The 22,220-nt window shown below is 42.0% G+C and overlaps 1 protein-coding gene and 1 long non-coding RNA gene across 38 annotated transcripts; one reads left to right on the plus strand and one right to left on the minus strand.

The window, feature by feature from the left end:
• Positions 1-130: 130 nt before the first annotated feature.
• On the minus strand, positions 131-7,971 carry LOC110016634 (uncharacterized). Of its 2 annotated transcripts, XR_002291949.3 has the most exons (5): positions 7,792-7,951; positions 5,126-5,526; positions 4,927-5,050; positions 376-455; positions 131-270 (listed from the first exon to the last, which is right to left on the minus strand). It is a non-coding gene; the product is annotated as an uncharacterized LOC110016634 (long non-coding RNA). The 2 variants fall into 2 exon arrangements; XR_002874895.2 differs by lacking the exons at positions 131-270; positions 376-455 and having other exon boundaries at positions 4,700-5,050; positions 7,792-7,971.
• LOC111948921 (uncharacterized protein KIAA0408) lies at positions 195-20,228 on the plus strand. 36 transcript variants are annotated; one of them, XM_078933073.1, is made up of 18 exons: positions 195-307; positions 1,168-1,931; positions 2,061-2,285; positions 2,370-2,528; positions 3,561-3,632; positions 3,800-4,119; positions 4,250-4,409; positions 4,533-4,599; positions 4,775-5,321; positions 5,402-5,528; positions 5,815-5,959; positions 8,757-8,959; positions 9,150-9,317; positions 13,571-13,873; positions 14,908-15,468; positions 15,640-15,719; positions 15,881-17,654; positions 19,090-20,228. In XM_078933073.1, exons 2-18 carry the CDS (start codon positions 1,209-1,211, stop codon positions 19,339-19,341), a joined length of 5,886 nt encoding a protein of 1,961 aa, XP_078789199.1. In that variant the 5' UTR covers positions 195-307; positions 1,168-1,208; the 3' UTR covers positions 19,342-20,228. The 36 variants fall into 36 exon arrangements, 24 of the variants coding, with proteins under 24 accessions (XP_078789199.1, XP_078789198.1, XP_078789200.1 ...); XM_078933072.1 differs by having other exon boundaries at positions 197-307; positions 1,124-1,931; XM_078933074.1 differs by having other exon boundaries at positions 210-307; positions 1,164-1,931.
• The last annotated feature ends 1,992 nt before the right edge of the window (positions 20,229-22,220 follow it).

The raw sequence follows: 22,220 nt of genomic DNA on the forward strand, positions 1-22,220 counted from the left end.
CGCATGTCAATCCCATATCAAGGTCAGTTCCCTCTGAAGAAAGTGAGTTTGTAACAGCAGGTGACTGTGTCCAATCACACCTCAGAGAGGGCAGACCAGGAGACAGCAGGAGCGCATGTTCACTGTGGTCCTCCAATGGGAGAAAAGCTCTCAGCTTCCATCCAGAGCTTCCCGGCCCAGTGGTGATGTAATGTCATGAATATTGCAGCAGGCTGCCTGCTGTCGGGGAGGCGCTCTACTCAGCATCTCCTCTTCTTCTCCATCACAACCCTTCAGCATTTGACAGAAGAAAAAAAACATAAAATAGGTAAGGAAATCATTTTTATCCTCATCTTTTCAATATTTGATGCAAATGTAACAAAAAGAGCAGATTACCGATAAGGTTTGGATGATCTACTTCAGGCCACCAGGGTAGGTTGATTTATTCCTGTTCTCAGTTCTTTATAGGTAGAAATCTGAGTGAAATACAGTTGTGGAGTTGAGCCAGTTTCTTTCTAATTTACAGTTTCTCCATCAGTCAAGGTGAATATGATATTGTCACAGATTATCAGGGGCTCAGTTGTTTGCACTTTTACAGCCATGGCAAAAACCCCAAAAAACCCTAACTTACACAGCTGTCCAACTGTGAAATAGCTCCGTTTGATCCTCAGCTTTTAGCAGTTGTGTGGGTCATCATATCTTTGACTCTCTGAGTCATCCTCCATGAGAAAGATAATGGCTGACAGGAAGCAGCAACATTCGCCATGTCTTTGTTGTGGTTCTTATTGTTTTTGGAGATTTTTTTAAATATAATTTCTGGTTGATATTTATAAATTGTAGTTTAAAATGTGTGACTAGGCAAGCTTGACTTGCTGCTGCTGCAGTTCACAGACGGCTTTGTCACCCACTCAATGCCATCTGCGCGCATTTTACGCAAACCTGAATGGTCTAATTAGTTGAGCAGCAGCTGATCTCACACAAAGCCACGTCGCCTGCTCAAAGAGGGTGGAGAGGATGGGAGAGGAGGGAGGGGGTACTTTGCTTAACCACCTGCTGTCAGCTTTGCACTTTGGAACCATTTTTGCATGCCTTGTTCCTGCAGGAAACTCTTTGATTTAGGCTTAATTTTACAACTGTTTTAGAGCTCCCGTGTTTAAATGGTGACTGATTGTTATTACTGCAAGACAGAATGGATGTTTTTGAGAAGGAGCTGAGTCTCTGACACCGTGATGAACCCGGCATCTTCCGACTCGCTCCGGCAGCCAGACAATAGCAGCCGGAAGCAACAGCGTTCTTCATCTCCAGCCGGTCTAAAGGAGAGTGGATGTAAAGGTGGACAGAAAGGCAACAATACAGCAAAGCCCATCACATTGAAGCAAGGGGGAGGTGGAGGAGGAACAAGAGGCAGTCGAGGTCATTCTCCCGTTTCTGCGGGCAGGGAGCGGCAGGCCGGGGGCGCTCCTGCCACTGCCAGCAGAGGCGCGGCCGCTGTCCACGCCGCTGGTGCTGAAAGCCCCACGCAAAGCAGGCCCGCCGCGGCCGCGCAGGAAACCGGGGAGACACCCCGCCCTGCTGCCGACGCCCCACTTACCCCGAGAGCAGATCCGAGCTGCGTTGTCTCAGACCAGCCCTGCGCGTCCAAATCCCCTAAACTGAAGAACAAAACCCCGAAAGGAGGAGAGGCCAGCGGGGCAAAGAAGAGCAGCAAGAGCGCAGTGGGCTGCGGACCCGGTTTCTGGAAGGAAGGATGCTTGCAAACCGAGCTGATACAGTTCCACTTGAATAAGAGCTTGGGGAAGAAGGGGACAAAGATGCAGGCGAAGTTTGCATCCCCACCGGCTTCAGAGCCGGAGCTGTCACCGGAACCAGACAGCCCGCAGCGGGCGCCTCAACCGGACCAGAACTTACAGGACGAGATCGAAAGGCTGGAGGATGAAAACGAAGACCTGAAGGTAAAAAATTAAAATTAACCTGAATATCTGTTTATAAAAGGGATGCACCTGATGTATTTCTGTAAATCTGACTGGTCTGAATCCAATGATGATAATAGAGGACACTTTCACATGTAATATTTTCGCCAGACTGAAATAGAGGAGATGCGGGCTGAGATGGATGAGATGAGGGACACTTTCTATGAGGAGGACGCCTGTCAGCTGCAAGACATGCGCAGAGAGCTTGAGAGAGCCAATAAGAACTGTCGGATCCTTCAATACCGGCTAAAGAAGGCCGAGAGAAAGAGGCTCCGGTTCACAGAAAGCGGCCAAGTGGATGGAGAACTTCTCAGAAGTTTTGAGCAGGACCTGAAGGTGATTCTAAGAGAACGTCCTGTCATACATTAAGATCACTCTTTTGACTTTTCTTCATAACTTGGCCTTATCTTGTGTTCCAAGGTGGCGAAGGATGTGTCCGTGCGCTTGCACCATGAGCTGGAGAATGTGGAGGAGAAAAGGACAAAGACAGAGGAGCAGAATGAGAAACTAAGGCAGCAGCTGATAGAGGTGGAAGTCACCAAGCAGGCTCTGCAAAATGAACTTGACAAGACCAAAGAGGTGAGAACGTCTGAACACATGAAGAGGCCTTCAAATAAAACTGAAAAAAACATTTTAGGAAAACAGATAACAAGAGTGTAACAAATCATTTTAAAGATTCAAATCATATCATAATTTGTGATTGAGGATTCCATTCACTTTCTGTGTTGATTCATTTTGAACGATTCGATTCACTGGCCTAAAATCAATCCACAACATCTTTAACCAAAACTTCAACTATTGTGACTGCAAAAATATATACCTGGGTACTGAACAGGGCTGCCGAATTTTTCCAGATTCTTTGTGTTTCTTGCAAGACAATCAAGAGTAAATTAAAAATATGTACAAACAAACAAGTAAAAAAGAATTAATGGCAAATCCAATTTATTTTTGTTTCATAAAGTTCAGCCCACTGTTGTTTTCCATAGCAAAATAATACAAAAGGGACATTATTAGAACATTCGACCACGTTGATGGTGAGATGTCTTTGCAAAATTCCAAGTTTCCACACACTGGACTGGAATGATAGCTTGATTAATTTTTTGCTGTCATCACATGTGTTTCCAGCTGTGATTCACTTGGTTATTTTTATGTTACAGTAAAATAAACCTACTGTACCTCAATCCAAATGGTATATTCCAATATTAGTTATGTTTGTTTGATTTTTAAACTATTTTATAATGGTTTAGGTCAATACAAATAACAACTTGCCTTAAATTGGGTTAAATTGAAACCACTCTAAACCCCCATAAATGAGTATTGCTCCAAAAAGTAACCCAAAAATATGTCCCATCATGAATAACCCAAGAAATGGGTTGAAAAAATAAATCGTTATACTCCTAATAACAAATATGATGTGAAACAATGATGCCCCTTTAAACATTTAACTATTTTTACTATTATTCACTGTATTTACACATTTAGAAAAAGGAAATAGCACTCAAGAGCAGACTCTTTTTTTCATGAATGAGCTTCATTGTTAGATGTCACTTCCTCAGTAAGAATCAGATAGCTTACAGTAATGGTGGTTTCATGACTTCTGTTGTCCTGTAGCTCTCACTAAAAAGGAAAGGAAGTAAGGATGGACAGAGAGCAGAAAGAAAGATGCCACAGACTCCTGTGGAGGTAAGTTACAACAATGGTACTATCAGAGATGAAAACACAACGTAGAAAACGCAGTATGAACCTCTGAGCTTAAAGTTACAATAAAAAATCATTACTCTTCCCTATTCTCTGAAAGCATGCAGACATTTGAATTCGCTATGCAAATAAACAATTACTTTCCTTTATAGGAGGAAAATGAGGATCTGAAATGCCAGCTAGCCTTCATCAAAGAGGAAGCCATTCTCATGAGGAAGAAAATGGCAAAGATCGACAAAGAGAAGGATCGGCTGGAGCAGGAGCTGCAGAAGTACAGGTCTTTCTATGGGGATGTGGACAGCCCTCTGCCTAAAGGGGAAGCTGGAGGGCCCCCCACCACCCGCGAATCTGAGCTAAAGCTTCGCTTACGCCTCGTTGAGGAGGAGGCAAACATCCTGGGGAGAAAAATTGTGGAGTTGGAGGTGGAGAACAGGGGACTGAAGGCTGAACTAGATGACATGAGAGAGGAAAGGTAATGCAAGACTCCATTTAAAAATGTAAAGCAGTCCAATTGTGGATAGTTCCACAACTTTTTACCAAATAATTGAATCATCAATTTTCCCATTTGGGTCACTGATAAGTCCCACTCTTGTTTCCTATAGTCTGGCAGCAGCAGGTGTGGATGGTTCCAGCAGCGGCGGTCATCAGAGTAGGGAGCAAAGTGAGGCCCTGTCTGAGCTGAGGCAACAGCTGCAGCTGGTGGAAGATGAGGCAGAACTTCTTCGCAGGAACTTAGCAGATATAGAGGAGGAAAACAAAAAGGTGGGGTGTGGGATTCATTGGAGAAGCTCTCTGTATGTCTGCTGCAGGAATTGTGAAACAAATCGAGACATCATTAAAAATACCTGAATGCAGCCTAGCAGTGACATCCAGTTTACTCTGTAGGTGACAAGTGAGCTCAATAAACTCAAGTACAAGGCTGGGTCCCACGAGGCCGGGTCAAGACACGGAGGTTTGCAATTTGCTTATTTTTTATCAATCAGGGAAATACACAAAAAGTAACTAGATGACAATCTATTTTTAGAATCTCATGTGCAAAATAATTTAAAGGGTTTTATGTGAAAACATTCAATGATTTAATGTGTAATTTTCTGTTCTGCTTTAATTGGTGTCTCTTGCAAACCCAGGAGGAGCCGATCCAGCTAAAGTGGAGGCCCTCCAGGAGGAGCTGAAGGCAGCACGTCTGCAGATCAATGAGCTGAGTGGAAAAGTCATGCAGCTCCAGTATGAGAACCGGGTGCTGCTCTCCAACATGCAGCGCTACGACTTAGCCTCCCACCTGGGGATCCGCGGCAGTCCTCGAGATAGTGACGCAGAGAGTGATGGGGGGCGGGAAGATGACACTCCCTTGGCCTCAGCATCCTCTCCTCGCCTCCTTCCCCCTCACCGAAAACGCGAGGGCCCTGTTGGGGGAGAGAGTGATTCGGATGAGGTGAGGAACATCCGCTGCCTCACCCCAACGCGTTCCCTTTACTCACCTGTAGACAGCCGTTTTTTATCCAGAAGCCTGAAGGACCGGCAAAACTTGATAGACATCCGAATTGAGGCAGAGAGGCTGGGCCGGACCATTGACAGGCTCATCGCTGACACCACCACCATTATCGCTGAAGCACGAGTGTATGTCACTAACGGGGAGCTCTTTGCCAGGCTGGATGAGGATGAAGAGGGTGGCAGGTATGACAGCAAATACAACCCTCATGGTTTTAGAACAATTGTGTCAAGAATTAGGTGAGATTTCTGCTTTGGCTCCACAGGATCAGGGAGCATGAGCTGCTGTATCGCATCAATGCTCAGATGAAAGCCTTCAGGAAGGAGCTGCAGAACTTTATAGACCGCTTGGATGTCCCTAAGCAGGAGGATAAACAAGAGGAGCCTCTATCTGTAAGACACATCAAAACCGTTTAACATCAGGGACATTCAAAATGATCTATTTTTGACTGCCTGTCAATCTGCTCTTCATCCCTGCCTCATTTAACTGTCAACCCTCCAGATGTTTCAGCCCATTATTTTACTGATCCTCATTTTGGTTCTGTTTTCCTCCCTGTCTTATGCAACCATTTTTAAATTAGTTTTTCTTTTCACCCTGTTCTTTGTTCTGTAAAGCACTCCCTCCATATTATAAAACATTGTTTCTTTTTCAAATCTTTTGTTTTTTCATTCATTTCAGTTCTGTTGTAGAAAACATATTTCGCATCAAGTCACTCAAGGAACTGGACATTTATATTCCATATATGACTCAAGTAACCCAGCTGCTTGGATGCTTTCAACAATTATTTTACTCGGCATCATCTGGGGCAACAGCGAAGTGTCAGGTGAGTTTGACGATCATTTATCATGTAATTTCTCCATAAAGCTTTTGTTTCTGTGAAACATAAACCTCACCAAGGCTTGCAAGCCTGGAAAAAGTCAGATACTATCTTCAGTTCTTCTAGTCCATTGGTCTAGCTTTAATCCTTGTGCTATCCTATGGGGTCCAGATGACCCTACCCTTACATCAACGTGTTCTCCCTACCATGACAAAAGGTGGATAAAGGTGAAGAGGATTTCATGTAATCCATAGATAGCAGTGAAGATCACAAATCGTTGAAGAAAAAAGGTTCAGCGCACTGTCTAGTGGGTCTGGATGACCCAACTCCCAATGTTAAAGTGCCTAGGATAGCACAAGGGTTAACACTATATGAGCAATTTGGTCCAGTTTCTTACTGACCAAAACCCAGCAAGTTATCATTTAGAAAAATAAACGCTATTAATGTTTATGTAGCCATTAAGACACTCATTTATAAAATGCTGCTTAAACAACATTGGTGTATGCAGTTTTAATAATAATCCCTGCATATAAATGCAATTAAAGGTCATTAAAGGCAGCAACTAGACACTGGACCAGCAGATGATAAGAACATGTGCTATATATTTATTTATATTTATTCTAATACCAGTAGAGTAAATCTTTTCAGTAACATGACGAAATTCAATGAACTAAAACTACAAACCCATTGTTTATTCAAATCTTCAGCATTTTTTAAAACCCAAACAGCCACAGTGGATGGATAGATAGAAGAAGTGCATGTGGCTCTCAAGCCCCAGGTTGTAGACTCCCCTGTTTTTTTTCCTCTTTGAGAGTCATGATGCTGCTTTTGAAAATTTCATTACCGGTATAATGCTCATTGTTTTTCCATCTGTTTGCAGTTTTCTAAATATCTTTGGTTTTGTTGCACAATAACCATGCAACCTTTGTTTAGTCTGACAGTTATGGAATCTTTCCCATGCTTGGAATGCCTGGCATGCTTGCATTTTTCAATAGACATGATGCATGAAAGTGGTCAAGTGCATCTCTTTGTTTGGGTAACCCTCTTTTTTTTTTAACAAGTAATTTTTTACCCTTTTTTTTCTTCAAAAAAAAAACATGTACAAAGATCCATCCTGGGCTGCACTGGCATTTCACCCACATTTTGTGTTTTTTCTTGTGTAACATTCACATGTCCTTAAGAAGAGTGTGTTAAATCAGGACCAAAATAAAATAATAATCTATGTACACATGGTTCTGTTTAACCAAAGGACCTGACCACCGCGAGGGAGGCGGAACCGGTCCATTTCTTTCATCCCACCGGTGGGATATTTCACGTCACGCCGTGTATGAAGGCCAGCTGTGGAGGAAAGAGGAGGAGGAGAGGCGGGGTATAGAAGAGGGGAAAAAGGGGAATTTTATCACAGTTAATGAAAGTATCAGCTCGGTTGTTGGTTGTCGCTGTGCGGTTGTTGATTTTAACAGTGTGGTTACATTCCTGTAGCTTAAGTTTCAGCTCGAGTGTTTGAGTGTGTGTTTTGGGGCTTTATTGTAGATTGTTTTGACTGCGGACCTTCGCTGTAACACGGTAAGAGTTGAGTCATGTGGCACGTGCTTCGTAGTTTAGTGTACTTGAACTTGAACGCATCATGAGCAGAAAACTGAACTAACATTTTACTCAGTCGTTTTACGTGATAAGGGACTCGCAAGTCAGAAGTCCATGCATTTATTTATAAAGAACGCTGCTGGTCTTATGGTGTCATTGCTTTGTAGATTAATGAAATCCCACCCTCTTTGCATTCCTCGTGATAGTCACCCCCTTAAAACCAAGGCAGGCAGAAGATGGGAAGTTGTACTTACTATAGTGACGTAGACAAACTTGTTTTGTCCGGTAAAACACATAAACATAATTAAACTATTCGCCTCTACTCCCGGACCGTAATAAACTGGTAGACTTGTTTTAACATAGGTGAAAGTTAGCAAGAAGCGCAGCACGTGAATAATTAGTTGCCATGGTGATGGCGGCTACGTAATGAGAGCGGTCAAGTGTTGATTAACGGTTCCTTTCTGCGCAGACTCCTCCTTAGCTATTCCGACTTTAGGAAAACAAACTCCTGGTAACAGGAGGTAAAAATACTCAGCTTCTCTTACATCAGTGCACTCCGCGATATTTTTGGGAACTTCTCCCTTTTGCCTCGGACACGTTACCCACTTCAGGCGTCTGTCTTCGACTTTTCGGACTAAAGCGGGAGAACAAATTTCCCAAAAAAAGGAAGGCGATACGGTGAAATTGAAGTGTTTTAAAGGACTAAAAAAAAAAAAAAAAAAAAAAAATTTGCACCAGAATGACGACTTGACCGTTTCTTTGTGTAGTCATGGAGGACAGCGGAGTGTCCGGTGCGCGTCCGTGCGCCGGCGCAGTCGGGGTGACGCTTCCCGTCAGTGCTGCTGTGTGGCCGACGGGGGATTTGGCTGAGTTTGGATAATTTCTCCTTTTTTGTGGCTGCAGAAGAAAAGCCTGCCGAACTGTACAGAGCAGAAATGGAGGCTAACCCGGAAAATTTTTGAACAAGTTATCATTTTATGGATTTTTAATATACATTTTTTTGCATATGAAACAATGTGGAGTGCGTTTATAAACGGCTCAGGACTCCAAGGTGGCAGCAGTGCAGGCGGGGGGTATGTGCCCTCCCAGGGATGGGAGTTTGTGCCCTGCCCCAGGCTCGACAGAGGCAGGGGCAAAAACCTCAACCCTCTGAGAAGGATCTCCTCTCCACCTACTGTCTTCAGTCAGACTAATGATGCCCAGTTTGGTGCCTCACCAGGTGGAGGAGAGGTTGGAGCAGGGAGCCCTGTAGAGATCCTCAGGGGACAAATGCGGCAGGGCCCGGAGCCCCAGCAGCAGCAGAAAGCACAACACTCCCGGCTTAAAAGGAAGTTTGAGGACTTGAAAAAGCAACATGTACTAGACAAGGAAGAATGGACGCGTGAGAAGGAGTCATTGTTGAGAGAAGTGGCTAACATTCAAGTAATGGGAATATTGAACAAATTCAATTTGTGAATTAAATTATTGAAATAGTTTAAAATGTTCATAATTTTCATCAAAATGTTAGCTTTTGTTTTTAGTTGAGCGACTGAAAACCGTTGTTCTATTGTGGCTGTAGCTGCAGAGCATTGCTACTGTTTAATCATTAGGCAGCTTCTGTGTCCCCATATAGGGAGGGGAAAACAGGAGAATCCTACTGGACCTAAAGACTGTGTTGGAGGAAGTGCAGGTAGAGGTGAAGAAAGAGGAGGAGAAGAGGAGTGAGCTCCAGCTGCAGTACACCCGAGACAGATGTGCCTGGGAGCTAGAGAAAGCGGAACTTAAATGCAGGATTGCACAGGTAGGATATGTGATGCTGAGGAGGACTCAGAGAAAACTGTCGGATTGCATTTTCATGTTGCTATCCTCTGGATATTTACAGTTAACTATCTAAAAACACTGCACATATAAAAGGATTCAGTTTCAGTCTGCAATGTTTTTTTCTGTGCATATTCTCATACATAATGGGTGCAAATTAGACTGTGAGAAAATGACTTTTGAAGGTAAGTGTAAGAATTGCCTCATCTAAAGACCAACTCTGATGAAAATTATGTTCTTGTTGCATTTGTCTAATGATGGAGGACATGTATGAAAAAAAATATTTCTGAGTAATCCTTTATTCAAATTGCTGTGACTACAAAAGATGAATGAATGAATGAATGAATGATCAGAGTCAATCTTGTAGACATTTGCACTAAATAAACACTTCATGGTTTACAGCTGTCTAAACACTGAAACCTATATTGACCTCTTGTCAGTTAATGAAGTGTGGGCTTGTTTTACCATAACAGCTACTTTAAAGAGTGAATATGGTTTAAAGAAAAAAAGACACGATTAAGTTTGCATGCCAGTGCTGTGCCAGACGGCTTTTTAAAGCGACATAGCCCTTCAGATTTAGCATTATTTCCTGTTGAATCTTTCAGCAAAGCAGAGATCAACACCTCACAAGACCTGTTTAATCTAGATTAAATGAAGGGGAAAAAAACACAATAAATCTTTTGATTTAGTGAAATTCTGATCATATTTTACTTCCCCATATTCAGAAAATCTTTTTCCAGAGGAACAACAGGTTCTTTATCTTCCAGTAAAGCCACATTTGATTCTTATGACAGATTTAAAATGGATTTAGCCTTCACACAGAGCTTCCCTTTGAATTATTGGGTTATTAAATTGCAGCATAAAATCTGTGAAAGTCTCTGAAGCACAGAGCTGGAAATTAACAATTCATTGTGCAGAGACTACAGATCCCAAAGATTTAGTACAGTAACAGTTTAAATATTTTACAGGATTAACTAGAGAAAACTACAGTTAGCCACTTGTTTTTTTCTATTCTTCTTGACCTATCCTCAGTATTTGAGGACACATGTGGACAGACATGGTTAGACTCAGCATATACTCCTCCTGGCTAATAGCACAAACAGAGCAGGGGAAATTTGTCTTGGAATGCGAGCATACTGGCCAGAGTTTGCTCTATTGTTAGAATTGTTTTGTCTGTATGCCACATCCTGCCATACCCCGTTGGGCAAATGTTTACCAAGTAATAATCTGAGGCTTCTCGTGTGGTTTAGAATGCAGCAAAATGTTTTAAAAGTCCTGTTCAGTTGCTGACCAATGAACTATTTTGACACATAGACTTTTCTGCAAGTATGTTTTAGTGCAGCAGCAGTAGGGTGGTAACCTGTTTTTGTTTTCCGTTCATGCGCTGATCACGTAAGTAGGGCACTGTAACGTGGGCTTATAAAGACCTAAAAATGCTTGGTGAGTCCAGATGATCTCGTCTGCACACTTTTTTTTTTTTTTAATGACCCTCTCTGTATCTGAGCCATCTCTGATTATTTTTGTTCACAGAAGAACAAAGGAGGAAGTGGTTAATGCTCAAAGACCTTTATGGTTCTGCAGCAAGAAGGAATTTTAATTCAGTTGTTTTTCTTTATCAGCAAGAACTGCAACAGCAATTGGAGGCTTTAGCCTGAGTCTGATAATGATCGTCTACTGTTCCTGTTAGATATGGTTCCTGCTAGACACTAAGTATAAAGACGGCCCAAGTTAATCTGAACTAATATGAATGCTTTTTAAGATCACAAAAATGAGAATACTTTGTCATGTTTGGCTCAAATGTTCTGGAGTACTTCTGTCGCCAAATACCAACAGTCTCTAAGGCCCCATTGGAGGTCGGGGCCTAGTGTTTTCAGGTATACAGTACTTCTAGGCATCAGGCTGATTTATGAATGCAGTTGGCAGCTTGAAGACATCTTACTCTTTCTCAGCAGCCACCTCCCCCTTCTTTCCCTTTACCTCGGATACCACCCTCCCCTTGGAATGCTGCATTGTACGAGGCTGCATATCCACTATTTATAGTGGGTCACCCGGGTGACACAGTTACCTTTATATATCCTAAGCTACAAAAGTGGCACTCTAGCTATCAGTATATTGCATTTTCTTTTAATTTAGGTATGGATGTTATCCTTTGCTGGGAAACTTTTTTTTTCTGCCATAGAAAACAGTTTTTGGCTCCTTAAATCCAAGTTTACTTCCCTCTTTTTACTGTGTGTTTATGTACTGTGGCGTTCCATGCATGGCTGACCTAGTACAAGTCCTAAGGAGACAGAGTGGCTTGTTTTTCTGCAGTGCAGCTTCTTGACCCCCAGGCCACATGCAGAAATAGCACCATGACCGAGGCTTGAATGAAGGCCTTGGTTGATGCCTGTGGTTGAACTATGAAATAAAACATTCCACAGCGCTGTTCTGCAAACAAAACAAAAACAGTCACAAAGGGAGGGCCAGGAAAATGCATTCATACGGAGGCGGTGTCTTGGAATTTTTGTACAACACCAAAGCCAACACCTCTCCCTTTTTTTTGTAACCAATTACAACACTTCAATTTTATCACAGGGTGTAAAGATTTAATTGTTTAAACTGTTTTTTTTCCTATCCAAATTTTAGAAGAGATGTAGCCTATCTTTACAATTTCCACGAGTAAACCTTTTATTTATTTTTTTTTTTCGTCATTTCCAGCATAAATGAAAGAATCTGTAGCTCTATTGTTTAGTTCTTCACCATTTGGCATATCCTTTTAGGAGTCACAACAGCAAATCAACTTTCAATGATTCACACAGGTGGTTTAGCAAAGATTTTTACACCAGATTCCCTTCCTGACACAACCCTGTATTTTATCCTGGCGGCACAGGGGAACCCAGTCTTGGGCCCCGTTGCAGCTACATAGTTGGGCAGCGCAAAGGGTCTCGCCCAAGGACCCACACTAGGTGAAGTTTATTGGGAATCAAACCCTGATTTCCCATGAGCCAGTCCTGCGATTAACAAACTGAGCTATCCAGCTGCTATCTGCAGCCCCATTTAATCTTTGATTTGACTTTAATTGTATTGTCTTCTTCCCAGAAAAATAAATTAACTTGATACAACAGATTCCATAAATTCACTGGAATTCAATACCAATGCATATTTAAGAAAGGGAGCTGTCTCATAAACACTACCTGTATATGAGGACTGGACCAAGTGAGTGTGATGTCATCCATAGAAAATGGCTTAATTCTTGCTCCAACAAAATTAAGTCAATTGAGTCTTTTTTCGGATGATGCCGTCATGTTGGAGCCTGATGACATCAGTAAGGAGTGATTGGTCTGGGTTAATCTGAACCATCGTTTCTATGGCATCCACTCTCGCCAATCAGTTGGGAGCTTGTTGGAAGTCCACACCCCATCACTATAAAACGGGCTTGGGAGAATCTGTCAAACGTTTTGAACGTTCAACGTGAGACTACATACATTTATTGAGGCACCCGATTGGTCAGTTTATAACTGGAATAACCTGGGATGAAAAGAATATAATGAAAAAATATTGAATTACCAAGAACATGTTAAAAGCAGGCAGTAAAACAAGAAGGCTTATTCTGTCATATATAATGTAATTGCTGTTTTGGGATTTGGGGTTCTTGGAGTCTGGTGCTTCCTATTTGGAGCGCGAGGGGGGAGGGGTTACTCTTTCCAGTTCCCTTAAACAGTCAATGCTCATAACTAAACCAAAAGTCAATTTAATCATGGCTAATAGATTCAAACATTTTATTTTTTACAGAAAGGGATGTCTGAGTTTTTCTGTGAAGTTGTATTACTGCAGTCTGAAAGGAGCCACATCTGCAGAGACAATTTGCTCTGCGAGAATCTGCTGCATCCTGCAGTGCATCCTGTGTTAGAGAAGTACCACGGAACAGATACTTGAACCCTGAACTTGTGATGCACCTCATGGTATTTGACAGGATATTTGTACTGCTGAATCTGCCTTACTCTTCCTTTATATGAACCCAATCACACACACATCCCTCTGGTGCATTATTCCCCCACTTCCTCCAGCTTCTCTTCCTGCCACTCCTTCATTTTTTGATTCCACATTTGACATTTTCTCCCACGTCTGCCTGTAAAATCATGTCATCTGTTTTTTTAAATGTCTCCTTAACTTCAGTCTAATGTTTATGTCATTGTTTTTCTCCACTTTGTTCTCCAAATCATCTTTTTCTCCGCCTCTGTCATCTGATTTTCTCAGTTGGAGGCAAGAGAAGCGTCGAGGTTGGTGAGTGGAGGCCACCAGTCGGCAGCAGGTCTCGAATCGGTGGTGTCACGGAGTCCTCGAGAATTGCACGGTGAAACCCCAACGCTCTGCAGAGAAAGGGAAGAACAGCGGAGGATCCTGGCAGACACCCAGTCGGCAGCCATGGACCTGCGCACTCGTCTGGAGCACAGCGAGAAGGACTGGATGAAGGAGAAGGCTGAGTTGCTGGAAAGATTTGATATGGAGAGGCAAGAGTGGGAGAGCCAGCTGAGAGACATGCAGAAGAAAATAGAAGACGTAAGGATGCTGCCATAGATTTAGAAGCATTGTTTTTATGCTAAGTTAAAACAAATTAATAATACTCCAGTTTCTGAAGGAAAATAGTTTAATACAAGAACACAACTCAAGTCCATTGAGGTGTTTTTCTTAATTTAGGTAAGTCTGTTAGTAAAATTTCTAAAACAAAAATTGGGTTTAGTGATTTAATTCTTAAAGAATTCTTGAAGAAAATTTGATAAATAAAAAAGAATAAAGAGAAAAAAATGTATCGACAAAATTTTTTGCTCTTTTTATTTTATATTCTAACAAATATGAAGCTCCCTTTTTTTTTATTTCTTGGCAGAATGTATGGTAAAAAAGTAATCTTTTCTGATATTTGTAAAAGTAAGTGTACTTTGAAACAGCCAAATATATTTTCCTGTTTAACAATGTATGGATTTAAACATTCATTTATATAGATGTCAAATGATAATAAGCAAATAACCCTTCAATACAGTTGAGTTTTAAAAAGGTGAAAAAAATTATAATTCTAAAATTACAAAACTAGTTTGGCCTAAAAAGATAATTCTGAGAAAATGTAAATCCCACTTGGCTTACTGCACTTGAGAAAAAGCTGATTAGTCCTTTAACATGTTGTTTTTTTCCTTTTTTTTAAATATAAAATAATCTATTTTTACATCTTTGAAAAGAATGCTAAGAAACTGAAGCAATTTGCCATGAAGCAGCCATGTGGTTTTCATTTATTCCTTTCAGACCAGAAAATCAGAAAGCAGCAGCTGTGGATGAAAGCACAGTAAAAGGCAGCAGTTCCAGCTAGATAATGGTTGATGAGAAAGACGCCCAGTCAAAATGAATTATGAGAATTCCACAGTTTGAGGTCAAAGTTTATTAGAAAGAATTCATTGAATCATCACTGTGCCAGAAACTTCCTGAATAGGTTTGGAATTTTTTTTACTGGTTTTGTTTAGATTACTTTTCCTTAACCATTATGATTTGTTCTTTTTATTATTTCTTGTTTTATATTAATAACATCTCTTTGTTTAAATTTATAGTTGTGTTCTGAGGTCAGAACCAAGCGAGGAGGAGCGGGACTGACTGGGAAGAAGCAGGATGAAGATATGCATCGACTCAGCATACGTTCAAGCAGCACTGGCTCCAGTTTACTCAGTGACAACTCCCGCTCTGATCTATTCAGCAGCAGCACTCAGTCCGAACCAACCAGAAATGCACCTTCACCCGGTTTTGGTCCTGACAGGATCGTTGCCGACAGCAATGTTTTTGGTAACGCAGAGGATCAGTCTCACTGCTTCCAGTCAGACAGGCTCTCTGGATTAAACCTCAGTGAGCTGAGAAATAACGACAACTTAAAACTGGAGCTTCAGGAGCAGCTGAGATGCAGAAGCCCATGGCAGCAAGATTCTGGGACTGGAAATAAGGGTGCTGTGGATACAACTGAGCGGGATGCTTTTTGTCATGGAGTTCCTGGCTGTAATGGACCACATGATCCTAAAAGCAGTGCAAAAGGTGTTGATGATGGTTTTCATGGAAATGCTGCTGGCGGAGGACTAATTTACCACAATGACAAGAAGCAGAACGCCACTGCACTCAATGCTGTGAGTGATTTGAGCAGTTTTCTGATGGCACTTTTTTCCCTTCTTGTTTTACTAATTAAATGATTACCTATTATTAACTATGCCCTCATCCTTTGGCTGCTTTAAGTGAATGCTGAACTACCTTACAGTTTAAGATCCAGCTTTTATTTGTGAAACTTATCTTTCTTTCAGGCTTTGAATGAAATAGCACGCGTTAGTGAGGAGCTTTGCAGCTACCAGGAGGAGATCAGAAAGAAGAGCGGTAATAGAAGGTACGTTTTCTTTTGCACCAATGGAAAGTTGTAAGAACTAGCATCATTTGACGATTATTATGCATTAAATATTTAATTATTGTTTTGGAGAAGAAAAAGACTTTGTGTATATTTTGAGAATGTATTTGAATCTTAACACTCCAATTCTTTACTGGTTACAGCAATCACTCTGAACCTGTCTGCACGTCTCATTTAATTGGCCCCAGCAATAGCTGTCTGCAGGAAGATGAAGCTCCATTTGACTTCAGTCAGATCTACAATGAACTCCGGGCCCTAGAGAAGGAAAACTGGCTCACTCTGTCACCAGAAAACACCTGGAAGTCCAGCAGAGGGTTAAGCAAATCCCAGGGGACCAACATTGCCGATCTAGACAGTTACAGGAAAATGCAAACGTGTCCTGTAGTCCACTCTGAGGTTGATATGGTAGCCCCACCAGTCCCACCCCGCTCTTCTTCCTGGAATCTGACCACTGTTGATGCAGATTTGGAACTCTATATCCCAGAATCCCCACAGGCCACATTACAGAAGTGCCACAGCCCTTGTGTTCTAATTGACAGAAAGTGTAGCAGCCCCTCTATTGTCAGGAAGTTTGAGGCTATGCTGCAAGAAAACGAAGGAAAGGTTTTCAAAGATGGCGTGGTGGTTTCCTGCCCCGTCCCTGGTAACTCCAACTGTAACGTTGGTTGTTGCCACAACCGCTGGTCCTGTGATCCAAGCAAGTTCACCCGCAGTAACTTATCTGCATATGATTCAGTCCAGAAGAGCTTCTCAGAAATCAACATACTGAGTGCCGGCAAAAGTTTTCATCTAGACTGTAGCTCCAGTGATACAAAGCTGCAGATGCCTCCAGCTGTCAGAGAGTTACCTGTAGATTTGCTTCTGACCTCTCTGCAAATGCCCCCTGTCCACCCCGACCTTCATGGCTCCAGAAGAAACATAATGTTGGAGAAAAAAACAGCTGAGTTCAACAGAACTTTGTTCCAGGCTGAGATGGGTCATGGAGCAGATGCTAGTGACAGCGTAGATATCACAGACACCAGCCCTTTGGCTCGCCAACCAGTCCCTACCACACCTGATGGTATTTTACATCCAAAGGAGACTCTGTTTGAGCCAAATTCTGCATATGGCAACTCAAGCGTAGCAGAAGTAAAAAAAGAGTCCTTACCTCCACCCAAACTGGAGTCCAGCATGGAAAACCCAGAATTCCAGTCAAGAAAGGAGATTTTTGCTGCTGAAGTTCAAGAGGCAAGCATAGATCAAGAAAGTGTCCTCTCAACTGAACAGGAAGCTGGATTGAGTGAAACTCCGACACCCCCAAAGAGCTCTGCACACCATTGTGAGATCGGGCACAAAGTTCAAAGGGCAAACAGTCCTTCCAGAAAGTCACAACACAGAGTAGGAAAGGAGGACTTTTCTTCCCCTGTAAATAAGAAGCCAGAATATCTGATGGAGGAGGGCAGGAACGAAGATCCTAACCAAGACAAGTCTCAGTCTATCAGAGCTGCTGACCCACACCAGCAGTCACCTGCTAAGAGCAAACAAAAACACAGGACACAACAAAGACACTTGTCTCGTCCTCCTTACCAGTCGGACTCCATCAGGTTGGTACCCAGAATGATGAGTGATCACCCCTGGAAGCCCCTGACTCTTGCTGCATACCCACGACCAGAAGGCTCCAGGTCAAACTATGGGGCTGTGGAAAGGATTCTGAAAAATTATGAGAGTGCAGCTCGGGCACAACAGAATGAGAGCCACCAAAGTGAAATGGGCCCGTGCCCTAGCTTCCTCTTTAGACAGGAGGAGATCATCTCAGAACAGGACCTGCAGGACCCTCCACCTTCGCCTCCTGCTGTGGGACAACTGCAGACATCCCATACACTGCAGACACAGCTCAGCATTCACAGCACCACAGGGGTGAGGGAGCTCACTGAGAGGGTGAGGAAAACTTGCTTTAACTTATGTTTTGACACCAGCTGAGCAAACTGTTCTCCCATGCAGACATGCAGCTTTCATTTGAAACAAAATGTGAGACAATTGTCATTTTGCTAAAATGATTTGGGTCCAGTTTTGTTTCAAGGTCTGTTCTTCCAGAGGACCTGGATGAACCTAATTTCCTTCGGCTCTTAAACATTAAGCAGCTGCTCTTGAGTTTGCACAGCTCTATTGGGAATGTTGTTTACTTCTGGTAGGAGCTAAGAGACAAAAGAAGGCCAAAGCTTCCATTACGATCTATGCATCTGGGCCATTCTGTTGCTTAAAGGCTCCTATAGACCTGACAGTGTGGTGGAAACTTGGCAGGGGGTGTATTGCCCTCACTGGCTGGTCTTTTATCTTTTGGGCTTCCATAATGTCTCACAGTGGAAGCTTTTCTGGCCTTCGTGTTGTAACTACAAAATTATCTACAAGAAAGCCAGCAGAATGACTGCTCTTGGCCCAAGTAATTACATCACTCTAAAGTTCCACTCCAATCATCTTTTGATCTGTTGTTAAAGCATTCCCAGTGGTCTTTGAATTCTGATTACCTATGTTGTTTTTAGCCAACATCCTGTATTGTTTCCTAGGACATAGTTTCTGCAGAGCGGCAGGAGGTCATCAGAAATTCACTTCTGAGTTGTGGTCCCCCCCCCCCTTCCTGTCACTCATAACTGAGCTCTCTGTTTACATGCTCTCCCGCTAGCATACAGCCCCTCACACCCCTGCACCAAATATAGTGCGCAGTAATGGAGCTATCCAGCTGGAAAGATCTGAACCAGACACCACTTTAGACGAGGAAAACGAAGGTGTACGTGGATCTGTCTGTCTACACGTGGATGCATCAGAATGGAGCCCAGCAGAGAGTTTGAGGCCCACTCATTGTATTTTCTATGTAACAAATAAATCTTTTTCAAACATCTACTTCATATTTACAATGACTTGAATAAAGAGACACTCAGAAATGCAATGTTGAGCTTAATTTTCTTCATAAATGTCCTCCATCAGGAAAGTGCCACAAGAACATGTTCAAAAACACCAATTTCTATTGTAGTGGGTCTTTAAAGTCATTGGAGTCTGCTGTAGTATATCTGGCCCCAGTTTAACTCAACTTCCTGAAACAAACGCTAAAGTAAAGTGCTGCATTAGCTGAATTGTCAGTTAAATTGTTGATGATTCTGGCAAAGTGAAAGACCTGTCGGAACTGTGTTTTTACCTTTTCACATGCACACACGGACACTTTCTGGGTAAAATCTGCCTGTTCTCCCTCGTAGGATCAGGAGGGTTAGCCGATATATCAGTCGGAGCCTGTGACAAAATTTCAAGTATGTGAGTGTGTGACTTATGTACGCAGAACGGTGAGATTGTTCTAAACATTAATTCCCTTCTTTCTTTCCAGGAAGATGATGAGACTTTGGTTGCTTCTCCCTTTTCCCAGAAGAACTTTTCAAGGCCTGCCTGCCCAGCTAATCGAAGGCTTCCTTCTCGATGGGCCATCCGCCTCCCTACTTCATCCTCCTCCAACACTTCCTCCCCATCTACCACCCCGGTCGCGCCACCAGCCTATCCCCTCCAGAAGAACCCTTCCTCTTTTACTTATACGCATGCCTTTCACATAGATACCGTCATCATTCGACCTCCATGTCACTGAAACTTACTTTGTTTCTCTTTTTTGCGGTGCATACTAAACACAGATCTTTACTGCTATGGACTCAAGAAGTGCTTTAGTTTCCAACTCACTCACAGTTTTTGTCATTTGGTGGAGCCTAACTGGGAAAATAAAGCAAGTTCAGTTAGTTCACTGTTGGAATGACGCTGATCTCTAATGCCATCCATCTTCATAAACATCCTGTACTCAGGTCTAGATTCTAGCTTTGAATATTTTAATCTTGCTAGCATACCAACTATATCCTGTTTTATAGACTGTATTTTCACATTTAATAGAACACTATCAGATGATAACACTCATCTTCTGCATTAACATTGGTAGGATTTCCTTTTTTAATCAACACATGTTTTGTTAATAGTACATGTAGCTGAATCATGTTAAACTCATTACAGTGAAGCATTTCCACCTAAACGACTTGATGTGCTGAATAAAGCTTTGTCTATTGCTTTTTTGCCTTGGCTTTGTGATACTTTGATTATGACTCATGTGTGACTTTAAAAATATTTGCTTTTATTTTAAAGAATCTCTTTTGTGTCAACAGAAATATTGAATGTGTTTTTTACTGCATTCTGCAAAAGACCTGTTCTCAAGATAAAATAACACCAAGGACTTTGTTTTTTTTGTTTATTTTCTTATTACATTTTCAGACATGCCTAATGTCACTTTTTTCCCAAATATGCATGCTTCTTAATTCACTTTACTTATTATTACTGTTTTGACATCATGAAGATGGACACCTGCTTTTATGTACAACAACTTCTATTGTCTGATTTATCACAATCTACTGCAGTTGAAATGTGTTTTTTATTTACTGAATTTGCTCAACAAATTACATTTTTGAGTAAATATTTGACCAATTTACTACTTCAGCTGCAATATTCTTTTTTTGTCTCTTTGGATCTTGCAGTAACTGAAAATCTGTCAAGCTTTTGACAGATTTATGTAACTGACTCAAGAGGACTGTTGCATGTCCAACCAGCACAGCAGCAAAACCAAATGACTGTGTGTCTGAGGTTTGTTTGTTGTCAGTGCTGCTTTGTTGAAGCTTTTCCACTGAGGCTCATGACATTTAAGAATAATCTGTGAATTCCTACAGATGTTTCCCAAAAAAAATGTGCATCTTACATTTTTATGTCCCTGAAAAAGTGGTAAAAAAAACATTTACCCTTTTTGCAACTGTACATCAGTGCTGCTTCCATTCACTCCCCTTCTGAACGTGACACCACCACACACATACATGCACCCACTCACACCCGTGACCCTGAGGGGTGGACACCCAGCCCCTCACCCTGAAACCTGGCACCCCTGGCTGACGGGATTAACAGGTGCAACAATGTTGTGGTGCCAGAAATCCTACCCCATGACTGATATATATACATACAAAAATATTTTCATTCTTTTCTGATTCCCAGCCAAGCTCTGTGTTGGCTGTCTCATCCTGCCTTCGGTTGTCAAGGTTGAGAAAGGAAGCAGATTCCCACCACTGTGCTGTTCGCTGCACCTCTGGAAGTGCACAGGGGCTGAAACCATTATGTGAGCTGTTTGAGACCCAGACTAGCTCAAATTCAAACATTTCTGCAGTGACCTGAGCTTCATCCTGTAGGCACAGATTGCAGTTTCCCAAAATAATCAGCTAAAGAGGAGACAGACATTTGTGTCAGCATGTTTGCTCTTGTTTGTGCTCAGTGTTTTCTTTTTGATTTCCGTTCTTCACAAGGTTCTGAACAAACCTCGGTTTGCATTAGTCTGGTTTCAGCATAGTGTTTGTGTGACAAAATATACAACCAAAAAAGGATTTAATGGATACACTTAGTTTTTGATTGAATGACTCTCCTCATCAATGCTTAGAGAAAATCTCAGGGACTGACTGCCTACTTGCCATTCTTATTGCTATAAAAATAAAATATGTTGATTTGATTTTTTATAAGGGTGCTTTTTTTTTTTTTTGCCAACCTGCTGTGTTGCTTTAAAGCTGTGCTGAATGCAGCACATTCCCTCACTTCCTGTGGAGCCCCAGACAGCTGCGTATTGATCGGTGCTCTGATGGATCCGTTTAAAGGCCATGTTTGGAACACACACACCTACACACAGTTGTTTGTGCAGCATTTGAGCATTCGAAAGAAATTTGCATCCCCCACTAGCCTAGAGTGTAATTTCAGACAGCTCTGCACAATAAGCTGCTTTTTCACTTTCAGTGCTGAATCTCTAAAATCCAGAGACACCGTCCGTTTTCTGGTTGATCACATTCTCAGTTGTGTGACAAACGCAGACTCTTCTCCAGGTGCTTGACTTCACAGACAGAAATGTAGGTTGTGGACTGGATGACCAGGCTTAATGTTCTGGGGCAATCAGAAAGGAGAGACAGCATGTCTGGGATGCCTGTCTGTAAAGAGAGCCACCAACCTTTCTGAATTCCTTCCTTACTTTTAAATAGACCAAAGAGTTAAGGACTTAAACAGAGTTGACTCAGCTGCACTCTTGGACACAGTGCAGAACATCTTTGCTTATGTCTGTCCTTAAGTTATCCAATAGTTCGATCGGGGAAAATCACACAAAGTTCTTTATTGATTACAATTCTCTGTAATACTTAAATTTATTAAAAAGGATAAAGCTAAGTAACCTAAAGAGCTTCAAGCAAGAGACAATTTTAGACTCAGAGTTGGGCAGTGAAAAGCTGCAGTTTACGTACAGGAGCAGGATTTAAGTTCACAGAAGACAGAAGTCGAGCCAAAACCCAGGAACTAATCAATTTTTGTAACACATTTCCCTTCCTTTCCTTCTTTTCTGCTGCTTTTTTATGAATCCTATGATTCGTGTCTTGTTCTTGTGGGTATTTCTGGCCTAGTTTTCACCTCTAAGAA

This window comes from Oryzias latipes, chromosome 16 (genome assembly GCF_053564925.1).
Source record: "Oryzias latipes strain Hd-rR chromosome 16, Olatipes_Hd-rR_3.1".
NCBI classification, from domain to species: Eukaryota; Metazoa; Chordata; class Actinopteri; order Beloniformes; family Adrianichthyidae; genus Oryzias; species Oryzias latipes.